This window comes from Balaenoptera acutorostrata, chromosome 8 (genome assembly GCF_949987535.1).
Source record: "Balaenoptera acutorostrata chromosome 8, mBalAcu1.1, whole genome shotgun sequence".
Taxonomy (NCBI): domain Eukaryota; kingdom Metazoa; phylum Chordata; class Mammalia; order Artiodactyla; family Balaenopteridae; genus Balaenoptera; species Balaenoptera acutorostrata.
This window is the reverse complement of record NC_080071.1, coordinates 112,845,209-112,861,812: the sequence shown is the minus strand read 5'-3', so window position 1 is coordinate 112,861,812 and position 16,604 is coordinate 112,845,209. Positions and strand designations below refer to the sequence as shown.

At 38.3% G+C, this 16,604-nt stretch overlaps 1 protein-coding gene across 1 annotated transcript in view; it reads left to right on the top strand.

The window, feature by feature from the left end:
• The window catches only part of ACTR3 (actin related protein 3), a 56,476-nt gene extending 52,415 nt beyond the window's left edge, over positions 1–4,061 (top strand). The window contains exons 11-12 of the mRNA XM_007192024.3: positions 843–926; positions 2,833–4,061. Coding sequence (XP_007192086.2) covers positions 843–926; positions 2,833–2,928 — 180 coding nt within the window. The 3' untranslated portion in view covers positions 2,929–4,061. The remainder of the gene's footprint in view (positions 1–842; positions 927–2,832) is intronic.
• The last annotated feature ends 12,543 nt before the right edge of the window (positions 4,062–16,604 follow it).

The following is a 16,604-nucleotide window of genomic DNA, read 5'->3' as shown; positions in this document are numbered from 1 at the left end:
AAAGTTTTATGCTATACATAAAATAGATAAGCAAAAAGGATTTACTGTATAGCATGGGGAACTATATTCAATATCTTATAATAACTTCTAGTGGAAAATAATCTGAAAAAATATATGTATGAATCACTTTGCTGTACACCTGAAACTAACACAATATCGTAAATCAACTGTACTTCAATTTAAAAAAAAAAACAACCAAGATTTGGACACTAGGTATATTCATTGCTACTGAGGGGTCACTGCTTTTAGGCCTTGTTGGCAGTCAGAGCTAGGATGTGTGTGAGTACCCATCTATATCTAGTTGGCTCTATTTATATAAATTAAAAACTATGGATTCATAATGATAATGCATACTGATAATGCAAGTTCCAGAACACCATAAGGTGTTCTGGCCTTCTACCTTCCCGTATTTGTAATGTTCTTCCCTGACAGTAAGAAACCTGGCTTCTATTTTCTATAGTACATTTGTTTGTGCTCAATCCTGGAATACATATATAGTAGTTTCAGAATTATTAATCCATACCACTGTGAGAAATAGACCCACTAACTGGAGTTCAGTGTTTGCTTAGTTTTTTCCTTAGGCCTGAGGACACAGCCATAATATTGTGTTCACAGGTTACCTGCGTTAGTTCCTTTCCCTCACTTCAGTGTGGTTATGTTTTTAAAAAAAATAATAAAATTAGCTTAATTTGTTTTTGTTGTATTCTGTTTTGCCGTGTTTACCCCTCCCCCCGCATCTTTTAAAGTTTTATTTATTTTTGAGTACGTACATCTAAGGTTAAATGATACAGAAATTGTTGTATGAATTTACCATTGAACTGATCTTACTATGCCTTTTATAGCCAAAACCTATTGATGTACAAGTCATTACACACCACATGCAGCGATATGCAGTTTGGTTTGGAGGATCCATGCTGGCTTCCACGGTAAGTGAGATGAAGCTTACTTTAAAATTTGATTTTTTTTTTAAGATAAAAGAACTTATCAGTACTTATACAATTTAAAAGAACAAGAGGAATTTCTTAAATTTTGATATAATATTGTACAGGGAAGTTACTGAATAGAAATGTACACAGTATTTTAAAAAGTGGAATTCATTTGCATTTTTTTGGTTTTTTGTTTGTTTGTTTGTTTGTTTGTTTTTTTAGAGTGAGCCTTTAAAGTTTTAAAATTTATCTGTAGGGAAAAATCTTTTAACCCTGTGGTAATATGGATATCAGAAGGTCATTGTTTTTTCTGTGCAAATATTTAAAAGCATTAAGAGTTATGTTTCATCACATAGGAAGTATGATGTTCTAAACTGAATAAAGGGAATTACTAAGATCCCTCTCCCCAAACCAAAACATCTTAAAACCCCTTTAAAAGATATTTTAACATTGTTAGCCTACGAAATAATGGTGCTTTATCCTGTAGTGCACAGAGTATTAAATAAAATGTAAGAACTTTTATCTGAATTATTGAAAACTATACAACCTTGGATTGAAAACCATTTAAAAATAAGAGGTGAAAGTTATTTTCTTCCTTAATTTGAATTGTCTTCAGTTGTGCCGTATAACCTAGTTGAGTGTGTAACTTTGCCCTTTGAGAACCCTCCTGCACTGTTGGTGGGAATGTAAACTGATACAGACACTATGGAGAACAGTATGGAGGTTCCTTAAAAAGCTAAAAATAGAACTACCATGTGACCCAGCAATCCCACTCCTGGGCATATACCCTGAGAAAACCATAATTCAAAAAGACACATGCACCCCAGTGTTCATTGCAGCACTATTTACAATAGCCAGGACATGGAAGCAACCTAAGTGTCCACTGACAGATGAATGGATAAAGAAGATGTGGTATATATATACAATGGAATATTACTCAGCCATGAAAAGGAATGAAACTGAGTTATTTGTAATGAGGTGGATGGACCTAGAGTCTGTCATACAGAGCGAAATAAGTCAGAAAAGAGGAAAACAAATACCAGATGCTAACGCACATATATGGAATCTAAAAAAAAATGGTACTGACGAACCTAGTGGCAAAGCAGGAATAAAGATGCAGAAGTAGAGAACAGACTTGAGGACACAGAGGGGGAAGGGTAAGCTGGGATGAAGTGAGAGAGTAGCATTGACATATACACACTACCCAATGTAAAATGCATGGCTAGTGGGAAGCAGCCGCATAGCACAGGGAGCAGTTCAATGCTTTGTGATGACCTAGAGGGGTGGGACAGGGAGGGTGGGAGGGAGGCTCAAGAGGGAGGGGGTATGGGGATATATGTATATGTATAGCTGATTCACTTTGTTATACAGCAGAAACTAACACAACATTGGAAAGCAATTGTACTCCAATAAAGATATAAAAAAGAAAAAAAAAACTTTGCCCTTTGAGAAATGAGATAACAGAGCATGGAATAGTCTCTCCATACCAGACCATGAGTGAGGAAAACAGGTTAATCTAGAAGTTTTTGTAGCATGACTAGGAGTAGTTTATCTGTAATTTAGATTAATGCTGCTGCTTTTCTTGATTCACTGTACAGTGTGGCAAAGCCTCAACAGAATGGTCTGGGCATTTGAGATTCAACCTTCCATTCCTCAGAATTTCAAAATCCCAGGAGAAACAGGTGTTGAGGAGGGGGATGGAGGGACTCGAGTTAAGTGCTTCTTTTCAGTTTTGGTTATAGACTTAAAGCTGATTTTGAGTCATGATTGCTAGAATTTCTGAGCTTTGTTCAAGTACCATGAATGGACTAGTAATAAACATTTTAGATTTAACAAATCTATTTCAAAGCATGTGTAAAAGTGGTAAATTTTTGACCTTTACAAAAATATATGTTTTCATTTGCAGCCTGAGTTCTACCAAGTATGCCACACCAAAAAGGATTACGAAGAAATTGGACCTAGCATTTGTCGTCACAATCCAGTGTTTGGAGTCATGTCGTAAAATTGGCTTCATAGTTATTGGGGTTAGGGAGGTGGGGAAGAAATAATCTTTCTGATTACCTGTTTTGTCTGGATGGCTGGTTTTGAGGTTGTAAACCTGACTTGAAATAGTAAGACCAAACGTAATTATACAGGAATATTTTAATAAGTATATCAACATGCGAATGTAGAGGAGAGCCAAAATGATTAAGTGTTTTTCTTTAGATTGAATATTTGAATCTTACGTGTAACAAAAAGAAGTGGGTTTTAGTTCTTTCTGTGCCCTGCTATTTTGTATATTATTGAATTATCCAAGATTTGATGGGATTTATCGGTATGTAGATAGCTCTATAATGCTTGAATTGTACACTCTGAAGTGTGCAATGCAAGAGCTTGTTTATATTTCATACTTTTTATACTTTGAGGAAAAAAAGTCAAAGAAAAACTAGTATTTGAGGGAAAAAAAGTGACCAAGTAAAGGATAAATACACAATATAGCCTGTGAGACTTGGCATACACACACACTCATGGGATTCCAGTTATTAGGAAGTGCTTCCATACCCTATGCCCCCCAATGGTTTTCTTTGCAAGTGCTTTTGGAACTAAGAAGCTAGTATCTTGGATTAACTGATGCCTGCTAGTGCTTTCTGATTACTCGCATTCTGTTTCTCGCTTTAAAGGAAAAGTAAAGACAAGACTGTTGGACCAGTATTGCAGTTCTGCAGTGTCATTTCTTATTAAAAAATGAATAATTTGATTACCCAAATTGGTATATTTAAAGCCTAACACCATTCTAATAAAGGCACAAATTTCTTTTTAATACTTGTTTCAAGCTCTTTAATCTCTTTATAAGTTAACTAATAAATCTATTTTCTTCAAACCTCTGCAGTAGTTCTTTAAAAATCACAACAGTTGGTTAGCAAGCTGACTTTTTTATGTGCTCTAAACAAATAATTGTGAACTTTTAATATGTTGAGTGCTTTCATTTTGATAACTGGATCTCCATTTGGTATTTTCGTTTGTATAACTCATTTGCAGTCTGAAAATTTTTTTAGTGCCAGTCCCTGACATATCATGGAAAGTTAATTTTCATTGCATTTTAAAATATCTGGATCATGAAGAACAAGTGATGAAAATAAATTAAAACTGAATTACCTTTTCTGTTTTTTTTTTTAGAAGCAGTGTCATTCTACTTTGTGTTTATATATTTACATACTTTTTTATTTCTGTTGAGATAGTAGGATTCATTGAAATCTCTATAATGTATATGGTAGAAAATTTCTTATGAACTTGAAATTTTACCAGTTATTTATAGAAGACTAAAATGGGAGATGTTTTATAGGCTTTTAGAACTTAAGCAGTAATACCAGTGAACACTTGAACTTCATTGTCCGTGAAAATAACACACAGGGTTAATATATATACCTCTGTCCAAAAGTTGAAGAACAATTTAATTGTTTTTGTTGTTTGTTTTTAATATAAAGATAGAATTGGGGAGTAAGCTTTAGTTTTTATTTAGAGTGAATCTGGACATTTAAAATTATATTGATCATTTATGTGACTCTTAATCCTTTGGGGGAGTGAAGAACATACTGTATGTCTTGTAGTGGTAATAGTATCAGGGTCAAAGATCTTCTTTTACTTGAAAAAGTATTTCATGAATGTTGTAAAAAAAACTGTTCAAACAGTACCAAGGAGTACATAGTGAAAGTAGATTTCTTTCCCACACTAGCCTGTCTCATTTTCTCATCATTACACTGTTAGAATGTCTTACGTGTCCTTGTAATTTTCTGTGCATATAGAAGTGACCATAGCTCCCTTATTTAACACAAATAGGAGCTTACTATATATGCTGTTTTGCACTTTGTTTTTTCAAAGATCTTCTGATACAAAACTAAATTGATAAGCATTGAAGATTTCATCCTCCTGGCCCAACAAAGTATTATTAGTATTGTCATAAATGTCTTTTCCATCTAGGATGGTTGAATAGTAAATAAGCAAGCTTGAAAGACATGTTTACAAAGCTGCAGATTACAGTCTCATGCATACTTTAATAAAGATGTTCTTAACTATTTGATATGAAAATGTGAAGCTCAGAAATTTTGCTTTAAGCTTAAACTTATTTGGGGAAACAGGAAGACTCTAAACTTTTCCTGTATGTTTCCTGATGTATAATATGATAGAAACAGTGCTCTTTATTTCTTTACATCTCTCCTGTCATTATATATCATTTCTTCTTTATATAGCACCTTTGGTTATATATGTGTAGAGGTTGGCCAAGTGAATTAAAATCTGTAACACTGATTTGATGTCAGACTGCATGAGCATGCTACATTGGAAGAACACTAGACTGAGGCCAGAGGTTGAAATTTTTATTCTGGTTCTACAAATCGATAATACAATTCCTCCAACTTTTTTTGTTGTTATTGTTAAAACATGAAAAATATATTTGTATAATCGTGGACATATTGTTTGAACTTTATGGACCTTAATTCAATTTATAATATAAACGTAGTAGTGTTATCTGGATTTAACAGTGCAGTTTTTATGAGTTGTGAGAATATAACCTAGCCTTTTCAATTAATTCATTTGTGGTAGTAAAGATGTTATCGAAGGTCTCCTTTCTAATAGGCAGGGCTTTGATCAATTGGGGAATATTAATGGACAGAAGTAAAATAGATGATGGCTACCTAACTTGATGGCTACTCTTTGGTAAGTACCACTTCACCCTTAAACACGAGTAAATGGTGTAGACTGCAAGTATCACCCTCTGCATTCGGGTCCCTCAATGCAATTCTTTGGTTTGTCTTCAAAGCTACTTTAACAGATGGAAATAAATTGTTCCTGCAGTTTCTAGAAATATCTTCAGAAATAATAAAATGAACTATAGGGATAATAGGCTATTACGTTCTTTATTCTTCACTTAATTTCTAGAGAAGTCCTAGAGGATATATCTATATAAATAGAAACTTTGTTCTTTCAGATAACCCTAAAGGTGGTACCAGAGTACTTGTAACAATATTGAGGAAACTATTTGTCATGTAAAAAGCTTATTTGTATCATTGTAGAGAGTGCTGTTGTTTCTTTAAATGCTGGACTGATCTGTCAGTAATAAAGTCCAGTGTATTTCTGATTTTCTTACCAGCCTAGCTGTGACTCCTGTGACCCTGTACTCCCTGTTGTTTTGTAATTCATCATCAATAGACTTGAGTACCTTGGATAGCCCTATGCAGTCTCATCTTTTAACTGTTAGCACCCAGAATCCCAACTTAGGTTAAATGGGCACTAAATATATTAGCTAACATACTCACAAACCAAAATATGTGCAGACTCTAGGGGTGAAACATTCTCCCATTCATATTGGAATCCTGTGTTTTAGAACATATTTCCATGTAATACCACTTAGTCTGTATAGCTGGCCAAGGACAGAGTTGTTAGTGAGAAGTTATAAAGAACTTTCACAGCAAGTTCTGAAAGTAAGTACTTTATTTCTGTAATTAGGTCCATACCACACCTAAATTGAGCTTAAGCAAGAATTTCTAGATCCTGCTTGTGAGTGTGGAAAGTTTTTAGACTTCAGTGGAAAAGGATTTCTGTTACTCAGTGTTAATAACTCCTTAATACCATAACATGTTCATCCCTCTTCCACATAATTTGTTTTTCAGCATACCAGAACTTTCTTTATAACCTGCTTGGTCCTGATAAAATCTTAACAAAAACAAGTTAAAATCTGTGGTTGTCTTTGGTATTCTCCATGCTATAACCCAGTTTAACTGATGCATTTGGGACCTGGAGTTGAAATGAAATAACACCTACTGGAATTCAGAATTGCATTAACATTGCTCCAGTAGTCACAGGAACAGTAAAAAAAGAAAGATAGAGATGAATGATTTAGAAAAAATGGCAACTTGGGGGGAAAAAAAACCTGAAAGAAAATAAGGAAATTAAAAATTAGGAAGAAGGTATTTTTCTGTTATTTTGATTTAGCAAATAATTATTCTTTACTGTTTTCCAGTGTTCCTTCACTTTTGGTGACTTTTATATATTACATTAAAACTAAGGTGCTGAGTCAAAATAGTTTGTTTTATTCAAACATTACAACTCATTTATACTACCTATATAGTGCATCAAGTCTGGGGCTTCTAATCCCAGAGGCGTTTCTTGACTACATACTATGGGTCAAGCACTACATGAAGATGAATGAAACATTATGTCCTGAGCTTAGACGCTAATGCATTAGTAAGCATGCTCTCAGAGGAATGGGAAATATTTTGCCCAGAGTTTTAAGAGACATCATCCTAGCTTAGAATTTCTTTTCATAAAGATGGTGGTGGTGGTAGTACTGGTTTTCAGGAAAAAATAACAGCTAGGTAAAGGTGAAAGTTATAAAGTGTGGCTACGGTTTAAAATTATTATTTTGTGTGCGCCTGAAATTCTTTATTTTTGATAAATGTTACGCAATAATAGTCAAAGTAATTGCACAGTAGGGTCTGTCTTATTCATTTGGTATTTCTAGTGCCTTACATATTTCCTGGCACATTGTAGTGGTTAGGTAAATGTGTTCGATAGATGAGTGAATAAAATCCATTTTTCACTTTGAAATTAAAACTTTGAATTACTTGAGTATACAACTTTTTTCCTTTAAAATTATCTATATCAGAAAACTAAGGCTGAATTTTTGCCTTAAAAATAAAACAGTGAAATTTTACATAAAACAGTGGGGAATTATTTAAGTGATCGTAAATTTTCTGAAGTAGGTCTTCAATAATTCCTTAACTAGGTCTTTGATCATTTTGAAATCTCCATGGTGTAAATAAATGACCATGTCTCTAAATCATAGCATTGTACAAGGCTAACTGAAATGCCCTGAAATGTTTTGTAACATTCAATGTCAACAGTAGAAACACTACTGATTTCTAGCTCTGGTTTTTTTATTGATCAATTTTGATTCTTTTGTCCAAATCCCATTTTAAACCAATTAATTCAGAGGTGATGACTTCAAAATTGCCTCCATTTTCAATGAATAAGAGTCAGTGATGTGGTAGATTGTTAATCTCTTGGAGGTTTATTAGAAAGTTGATACTGGAATTAGAACCATACATTCTTTCTCTTATTGGACGTACATGGTATCTCTCCCAAGCAAATTCTTAAGACTCCACTGTTCAGAGGGTTGGGCAATAAGAAAGTCTGAGACTTGTTTTTTGGTGCCATAGTGCTTAGCTGGGATGTCACGTACATTCATGAGATGATGGAAGCACTTCACAGGGCACTTTCTACTGAAATACTACTGGTCTTTCCTGAGACCTTGAAAGAAGAATAAGATTTTGGTAGATGGAGACTAGGTGGGGAAGATGTTGTGGTTATGGAAGCAACGGCCTGTGTCACAGTTAGTAGCTGGGGAGGGTCAGCATGTTGTGAATGTGGACAGGTTTGAAGAGTGGGGCGTAACCTGGGAAGATGTTTGCCACCCTCAGACATGGAGAGACTTGAAAATTGATGCCTTTAAGGTTGAGATCACACACGCACACAATTGACATCAGTAACATTGTGGAATTTTCAGAGTTTGGTCTAGTTCAACTCATATTTTACAGATGAGAGAACACACTATGTGAAGCCACTTAAGTACTTAGTGGCTGAATAGGACTTGTTGATGATGATTGTTTTTATGTTTTGTTTATACTGAACAGCATATGGTTTTGTTTTTTTTTTTTTTTCAAAATTTATTTGGCAGCATTGCTTAGCCTCTCAGACCCATCCTGTTGGGAGAGCTTATACCAGCATTATTGTGCTAGATGCTGCTGACTAGAGGGAGGTATCAAATGACCTAAATATGTGTCTACCAAGTCATGCATGATGCCCAGTTACCAGGCTGAAGGGCTGAATGAATAGCAAGAGCCTAAAACTCAGCAAGTCTATTCGAGGCTGAATTGGACGTTATGAGGCAATGATGTTTAAAAAGAAAGAAAGTAAAGGACACTTCGTACACAGAACAACCATTGGAACCTTAAACTGTCCTGATCTAGGCCAAGTGGCATATCTGAGCTCTTACACATTTTGGCCATGTGTCTCTAAATTCGTGCTAAATTTATGTACCATATTTCTGCTCTCACTGATGATGAAATTTAAATTTGTCAGTGATGAAACTGGATTTTTGTGAATTAGAAAGTACCTCAACTGGTACTTTAAAAACTAGGAAAGCGTTTTTAGGCTACAAGTAAAAGTGAAGTTTGTGATAATGTTATGAAATACAATTCTCGGCATGTGGGAAGTGCTCAAATATTTCTTGAAAAATGATCTGGATCAAAATGGACTTGTGGAAATGGTATTTTTGATTCTGCCACTGTTTTGATTCAGTAATTAAAAAGAATACTTACGATGCAGGCAGGGTGATGTCTGTTTTAAAAATAGGTCACATATTTGGCACAAATTAAAATTCTATTTACACATCCATTTATAGCTGTCTTTTTAACTTCATCCCTTGCAAGATGGGCCATTGAAAAAGTGGTTCAACCCTTATATGTATGTATATTTTAATAACTTCAAGGTCAAGGATGTGCTAATGAGCTCACGTTTGGATTACAACGTTGTATGAATTCACCTGCCACTGATACATCTCAAAAGAAACATGTTTATTTGATCTGAGCAGTACTGTCTTTTCCTATTTCTCTTTCTTCACCTTTATAAAATGGAAGTTGCAACTCTGGACATTATTCCTTAGGGCACTGGAAGGATGAATTAAATGGTTTTAAGTACTCTTCCCACCCCACCCCCCTGCAAGGAGAAAGATACGGCTTCTTAAACCCCAAGTAGAAGACTGTGTTCAATCGTTAGCATTTTAGTATTCTTGAAATTGAAGTAACTAACTTGCTTTTGACCTATTTCACAAAGAAGACAAATGACTTTTTCAGACATTTAACAAGAGATGGAAGGAGTGGGGTGGCTTTTGAGTTTAGTCTTTCAATCCATCCACTAGATGTCTCTCTTTTCTCCATTCATAAATGAATATATTTCAATTAGATTTGCTGCTATCAAGAACAATTTGGATCTGGGTTATAGAAACAACACATTTCACTTTCCCATTTAAAGGATGCCATCTTCAGCAATATACCTTTTTTTTTTTTTTGCTTTTTAAAAAATTATTTATTTATGGCTGTGTTGGGTCTTCGTTTCTGTGCGAGGGCTTTCTCCAGTTGCGGCAAGTGGGGGCCACTCTTCATTGCGGTGCACGGGCCTCTCATTACCGCGGCCTCTCTTGTTGCGGAGCACAGGCTCCAGACGCGCAGGCTCAGTAGTTGTGGCTCACGGGCCTAGTTGCTCCGCGGCATGTGGGATCCTCGCAGACCAGGACTCGAACCCGTGTCCCTTGCATTGGCAGGCAGACTCCCAACCACTGCGCCACCAGGGAAGCCCCAGCAATATATCTTTGACTTCAGTAAAAACGAAACGTTCCTTAGGCTGTTTCAGTAATGCACAGTGTGATTTATTCTGCAGTATCAATTTGTAACATGCTATATGCTAAATACTGTTCAAGATGCAGGAGCATTATAGCAAAACAGAAATGGTGTTCTTTTCTGAGACTTTAAGGGTAGGCTTTGTACATTTTCTCTTTCGTGATGTAAATCATTGGAAAGATGCCAAGTTAATTGCAGAGTCAACAAAGAAATCTAAGATCGGTTTCATCTCAAGTTACAAAGACATGATTTGATAATTGTCTTTAATTCATGCAGATTTGCGACACCCATCAACTTAAGTTCCACATTTGTCTAAGGTTAATATATAAAGGGTAAATGAAGGATTCTTACCCAGAAAAAAGTTCAGAACTACCTCCATTTTGCAACATGTGATCAAGAGCTCCTTGAGTGGTGTGTTTTACATATCAAACTGAACCTTAGGTGACAGCATGGATTGGTTTGGCCAGTTGCTCTTTGTATTTTAGCATAGAATTAACCATAGGTGTCCTGATCCTGAGATCCTTGAGCTTTGGCATCGGAGAGGATTGTGATTTCAGTTTTATATTCCAGAGTCTATTTATTCAGGATATATATACCCGCTTCTGTTCTATAATTTAAATCGGTTATTTCCCACAGAAAATCTCAACTTTTTTTTTAACTGACCGAAGTCATAAAATTGTAACAAGAACCGAGAATTCATGGTGTTCTGAGACCAGGGCTTGTGTGCTGTGTGTCACCTACATTCTTGGCTAGATCATTTCCCATTCCCGAGCGGCCTTCCTGCTTGGGCCCCTTTATATTCTCAAAATGAGCAGCACCGGCAGAAGGAAGTGGTTAAAGCTCCTTAAGTCAGTGGCCTTGGGCCATTTGAGCCTAAGTAGCAAAGAAATGAAGTTATCCTTTATCAAAGCAGCAAGCATTTTTATTTCCTCTATGTGCTATTACGTTGTCCTAGAGCTGCCTCATAAAACCTGCAAACTCTTAAAGAGCCACCTTTAAGAATGCCTCCCCCTCCCCCTCCCCTCATCCTTGGGTTAGGATGAGACAGAAAGAAAAGGCTGATTACTGTTCCCATTCATAAAAAGGGCAAGATCAGAAAGATGCCGGTTTGAAAGTATGTCATTCACATGAGCAGGATTTACACAGAAGACTAATCCTTCCTTTGAGAGTTCCTTTCGTAGGTGCAACTTTGCTGAATGGATTCCTATGGAAATCCTGTTAAACCATTGTTTCTTCCAGCCGAGGAAGAATGGCCTTTCAGTTTTGCAAGTGGGGAGGTCTTTGGGTTGTTGAAGAGCTCCCTGACCTACTGCTTGACTCGACCTAATCTTCATTTTGCTTGGACTTGATGTGCCGTTTCGATGAACTTGAAATATTGCTATTTCTTGATAATCAGATTCAGCCCCCAAAATGTTCTTGAGCCTCCATCACGTCGGAGGCACTGTGCTAGGGCCTTGGTGGGGATACAGGGCACTTTGTAGTTATAGCTTAACTTGGAGACAGCCCTGAGCATTACTAACGAAATGCAGCACAGTGTGTGTTTCAGGTTGTAATGGGGGCAAGAAAGCAAAAATTAGCTCAGACTGAGAAAATATAAATCTGCATTGCCCTTCATGAGGCAGATAAAGCCAGCTGCAGAGTTAACAGGAAACAGTATTTCTCCCATGGACATGCTGCAGCTGTAATGTGTCATAACTCTCTTCGTGTGACTGCTGCTTTCTTACTCACTGAGAAACTTTGTTTTCTAAATATCATAGACTATCAGAAATTTTGCTATTTGAAATTATATCAGTAAGATGAAATATCCCCCTTTTATGTAATTCGCTTTGATAACAAAAGTTGCCTTGGCTTCCAAATGAGGGACAGAGCTTCAAATAAGGGTTTGGGAACACAGCACTGAACATACCAACTTTTGTTTCCAAGGATACAGAACCCCAGGTCCAGTTTGTTGTCCAAACCTGATGTTCAGCCCTTTACACAGAGCCCTGCCTTGCTCTGAGCCTATCACAATGTTGATTTATTTAAATTTCACCCTTCCACCAAAATTGGTAATTTCCACATTTCCTCCATGTGCAGTACATGTGCAGGTACTTTCATAGTAATGGATATTGTCAGACTATTGACTTTGTCAGACTATTGGTTTGCTTCTGGAAGCCTTAGGCTGATTGGGCTAGGACAGATGTCCACTTTGACAATTCTCAATTTAGCATTAAATCTATATGTAATGTATTTACATAATACATATGCTGCATATATCCATGTATCCTGTTTTTTCACTTTTAATGGTTTTGTGTGTAGATAATTTTTCTTCCACAAAGTAATATCTCTTCCTGGAGGGTGGCGTCTGTGCTTAAAATTCCATCTGATTTTTTTTTTTCATTGTCTTGACCAGCATTGTGCATACAGTAGATGTTCAATAAACACTTTCCACAAAGAAGCTTCACATCTTAGCTATTTCTCTGAGACTTTCTCCAAGTTTGAAACCTAACAGATTGTGGTATCCTCTCCTTACAATTCTGCCTCTGCTTAATAAAGTGCAAGTTACCCAGGCAATGAGGCGTGGTGCAGTTGAAGCTTTTTATAGCTCCATCTGTCTGCAGTCACCTAAATGTCAGTGGATAGATGTATTTGTCAGAATGTGCGGTAAGTGCAAATAAGCCCCCCGTTAGCAGTATCACTAGAGATAAAATAGATGCACAGGAACTCAAAGAGGTGATAAACTGTCAGATTGCACTCTGAGGAAATACACCATGTCATTGGTAGCTGAAAATGTGCAGAAGTAAATGCACAATTCCTCACTCCAACCTGATTTGTTTTCAAACCTTTGCATATTTACTTTTGTTCATCCACCACTTTGGTTGAAATAAACCACTAATTAAAAACAGCTCAGGAAAACCACTGACGACATTAATAGATCTCAACACAGCAGCAGCAAAACAGCAGTCTCAATTCACCAAACTGCCTTCCAGGTGGGCCTTGCCCTTTCTGTAGAGGATGGTGGAGAAGCAAAAGTCTCTGGCTCTCAGGGGCTGCTGGGGGATCGCTGATCTTATGCCTAAAGTAATGCTTTTCCTTGAAACTTAGGTATGCAAGGATTCATAAAACCAGCAGAAATAGGAAGTAATAAAGCTTTTTGAGTAACCAGAGAGGATTTGGTAAAAGCCCACACGCTGCATAATCCGTGCTCCTTCCTCGTGGTTGTGCCCCTTAGTTCATGTTTGCCTGACACGCGGTCCTGAAAGCTCTCTGTTCTAGTGTTTGCTCCCTAATGAATGTCAGTGTATTAGATTCTGAGCTAGTGACAAGGGACTTACTTGTGTTCCTGTCCTCACATTCCTCTGGATGAACTAAGTGGTTTGATTAAGCCCGATCACTTCAGTGACGTACACTGGAACGGTTTTATTTTTCCCCACAGAACGCGCGTCAAGGAACCAGGAGAGAGTCAGTCCCAATGTGTGCTGTTAACGTTCCTCAGGATCCGCTGTCTTGTGGTCTGGTCGTGTTATGAAAATTGCAGTCTCAAGTCATTTCAAAACCCCTGCCCTTAACCACAGCTCAGATTGGCCAGGGCTGCCCCAGCAACTTGACGCTAAGACGTCCAGGGCCCGAGCTCGCTCCCCTTGCCCCCTTCCCCTGCACCTGCTCCACGAGGGGTGGGAGGTTGGGGAGTTTGCTGTTCTCCCCTTGACGGGTTGCTGCTGCCGATCAGGTTTCTAACCCTACAGATTCATTATGGCCAGACGGGACTGGCAGGCCAGCCCGGGCTCTGCTGAGGTGGTGAGCCTCCTGGGAGTGCAATGTGCCTTCTGCCTGCAGGCGTCGTGCTCACGGTTCCCCGAAGCTCACGCCTGCTGTGGCAGCTCCGACGAGCGGCAGACCCCACCTCACGCACCTTCCGCGTCGCCGAAGCAGACATCCAGCTGGAGGATAAGATGCAGACATCTCCAAACATCAGGAAACATTCTCTTAGAGCCGGTCCCCCAGCCTGGGTGAGAGTCTGGGGAACAAACTGAACACGTCCCTTTCTCCATGCGAAGGAGAGAGAGAAGCCACGTTCTCAAGAAGAAAACTGTGCGAGGTGGTAACCCGCTCCCCGTCTCCAGCTGTCTTTATCCTGTCTTTGTCCCCCCAAGGCTGACAACCATTGCTTTAGAGACCACTGTCTTATGTGGCTCCTGATGGAGTTTCCTGATGCTGAACCAAACATTTCCAGGATGCTGTTCTTCCTGGCTGGCTCGCTCTCTACACTGAGTGGCCAGTCCTGCCGCCCCCAGCATCACTCCAGGAGTGGGTTTCATCTTCAGGACCACACGTGTTGCCGGAGATGCTCTGACCTGTCTTGAGCTCATCTTCTGATATTTGACGGGAAGAATCTACACACGTCAGCACGGCCTGAAGGCACCGTGTATGTGAAAGATAATGCAGATTGCCAGTCATGATCCTAAGCCTTGGTTTTGATAATTTTTCCACAGAAAGATTCAATTCTGTTCAATAAATATTAAAAAATTATTGAAAAAAGAAAGTGTTTAAAGGAGTATATTTTTTGCTACCTGGAAAACAACGTTGACAACTAGTTAAAAATATAACTACCAGTTATATATATTACTACCGGTAATATAACTACTATAATTGCCTGGCAGTCCAGTGGTTAGGACTCTGTGCTTTCACTGCCGAGGGCACAGGTTCAATCCCTGGTTGGGGAACTAAGATCCTGCAAGCTGTGCAGCGTGGCCAAATTTAAAAAAACAAAAAACAAAAAACAAAATAAAAAACTACTATCTATTGAACACCTACTCTGTGCTAGGCAGTGTTTTAGATACTTCACACTTAATCCTCAAAATCATCCCATGAATTGGGCATCACTAGCTCCATTTACAGAGGAGAAAAATGAAGCTGAGCACGGATGAAAGACGTGACCAAGGTAGAATCCATTTGGATACATGTTAACAGAAAAATCCAACTCAGATGGATTAACTAAATAAATAAGAATGTAATCTTGTATTGAAGCAGTCTATAGGTAGGTCGCTCCAGGACTGATTAATCTGATAATCTACTGACCTCATCAGGGACCCTGTTTTCCCCATCTTTCTGCCATGCCAGTCTCAGCATGGGAGGCTCTGTGTTTGGGCTGTCTCTTCCCATGGTTGACAGTGAATGGTTGCTTTTTCAGGTCTCCTGTCCAGACATAATCACGTCCAGCAGCAGAAGAGACATCTCTTCCTGGATGATCTTTTTTAAGAAGACGGGCAATTTCCTACACGCTTCCCAGAAGAGTTCTCCTTACGTCTCCATGGTCAGAATTACAGCGTATGTCCATGCTAAATTGAGTGGATTTCAGTGTCTGGCTTAGTGAGAGCAAGTGGAAGAGTGTATCTTACTGAGATAAATCGGCTGCTTGGAATGGGTGTGTGTGCACGTGTTGGATTGCTGGATACACAGCTTCCCTCAGAGCAGGGCAGGGATTCATCCCAAAGCCTGGGCTTGTCTCACGCATTCCCCAAACTCACATGTGCATAAACGTTTACTGTGTGTGGCTATTATGAAAAATGTGACTGGAACAGATCCCAATGTTTGAGAGATTTACACTTGTGATTATATTTGGATTAGGTAAGTATTAACATGTGTTCACTTTCTCTGGATATTGGCCAAATGGTGTGTGGAGCAACTATGGTCTTGAAGAGTGTGACGTCCTAGCAGCAGGACAACTTAGCTCCTCTGACCAGTGTTACGGTCTCTTCTTACATAGCATCCCTCTCCCTCTCTCCTGTCTGAGGAGTAGTTGTGGCTAGTGAGTTTGGGAAGGCAGACAGATTGAAGAGGCCCTTGAATTTCAGGCCAACGGATATAGACTTTTGTTTTCTCTAAGGAATATGGAGTCACTGAAGACTTTAGCCAGAAAAAGACATGACCCGCAACTGTGATTTAGGAAGATTAATTTATCAGACTGGATGGGAAGAATTGATTGAGAGAAAAGTCAGAGGTCTTTCCGTTTGTGAGAGTTATGACTCTCAGTCCATCAAGTCTAGTATACACGAAACGCCCATTTCTTTCTTTCTTTCAGGTTGAGTTTTCAGTTTCATTCTGCTGGGCTGGTAGGAAATTCAGTCTCTATCGTTGTTTGGCACTCCTGCCTTCCCAAGGACGCTCTCAAATCTCGAAACTTAATGAGGTACCTGAGAGTCTTGGGAAGGACCCCTACCCTCCATTCCATCATGGCTGCACTGACGTCTGTAAAGTTGAGTGGCCT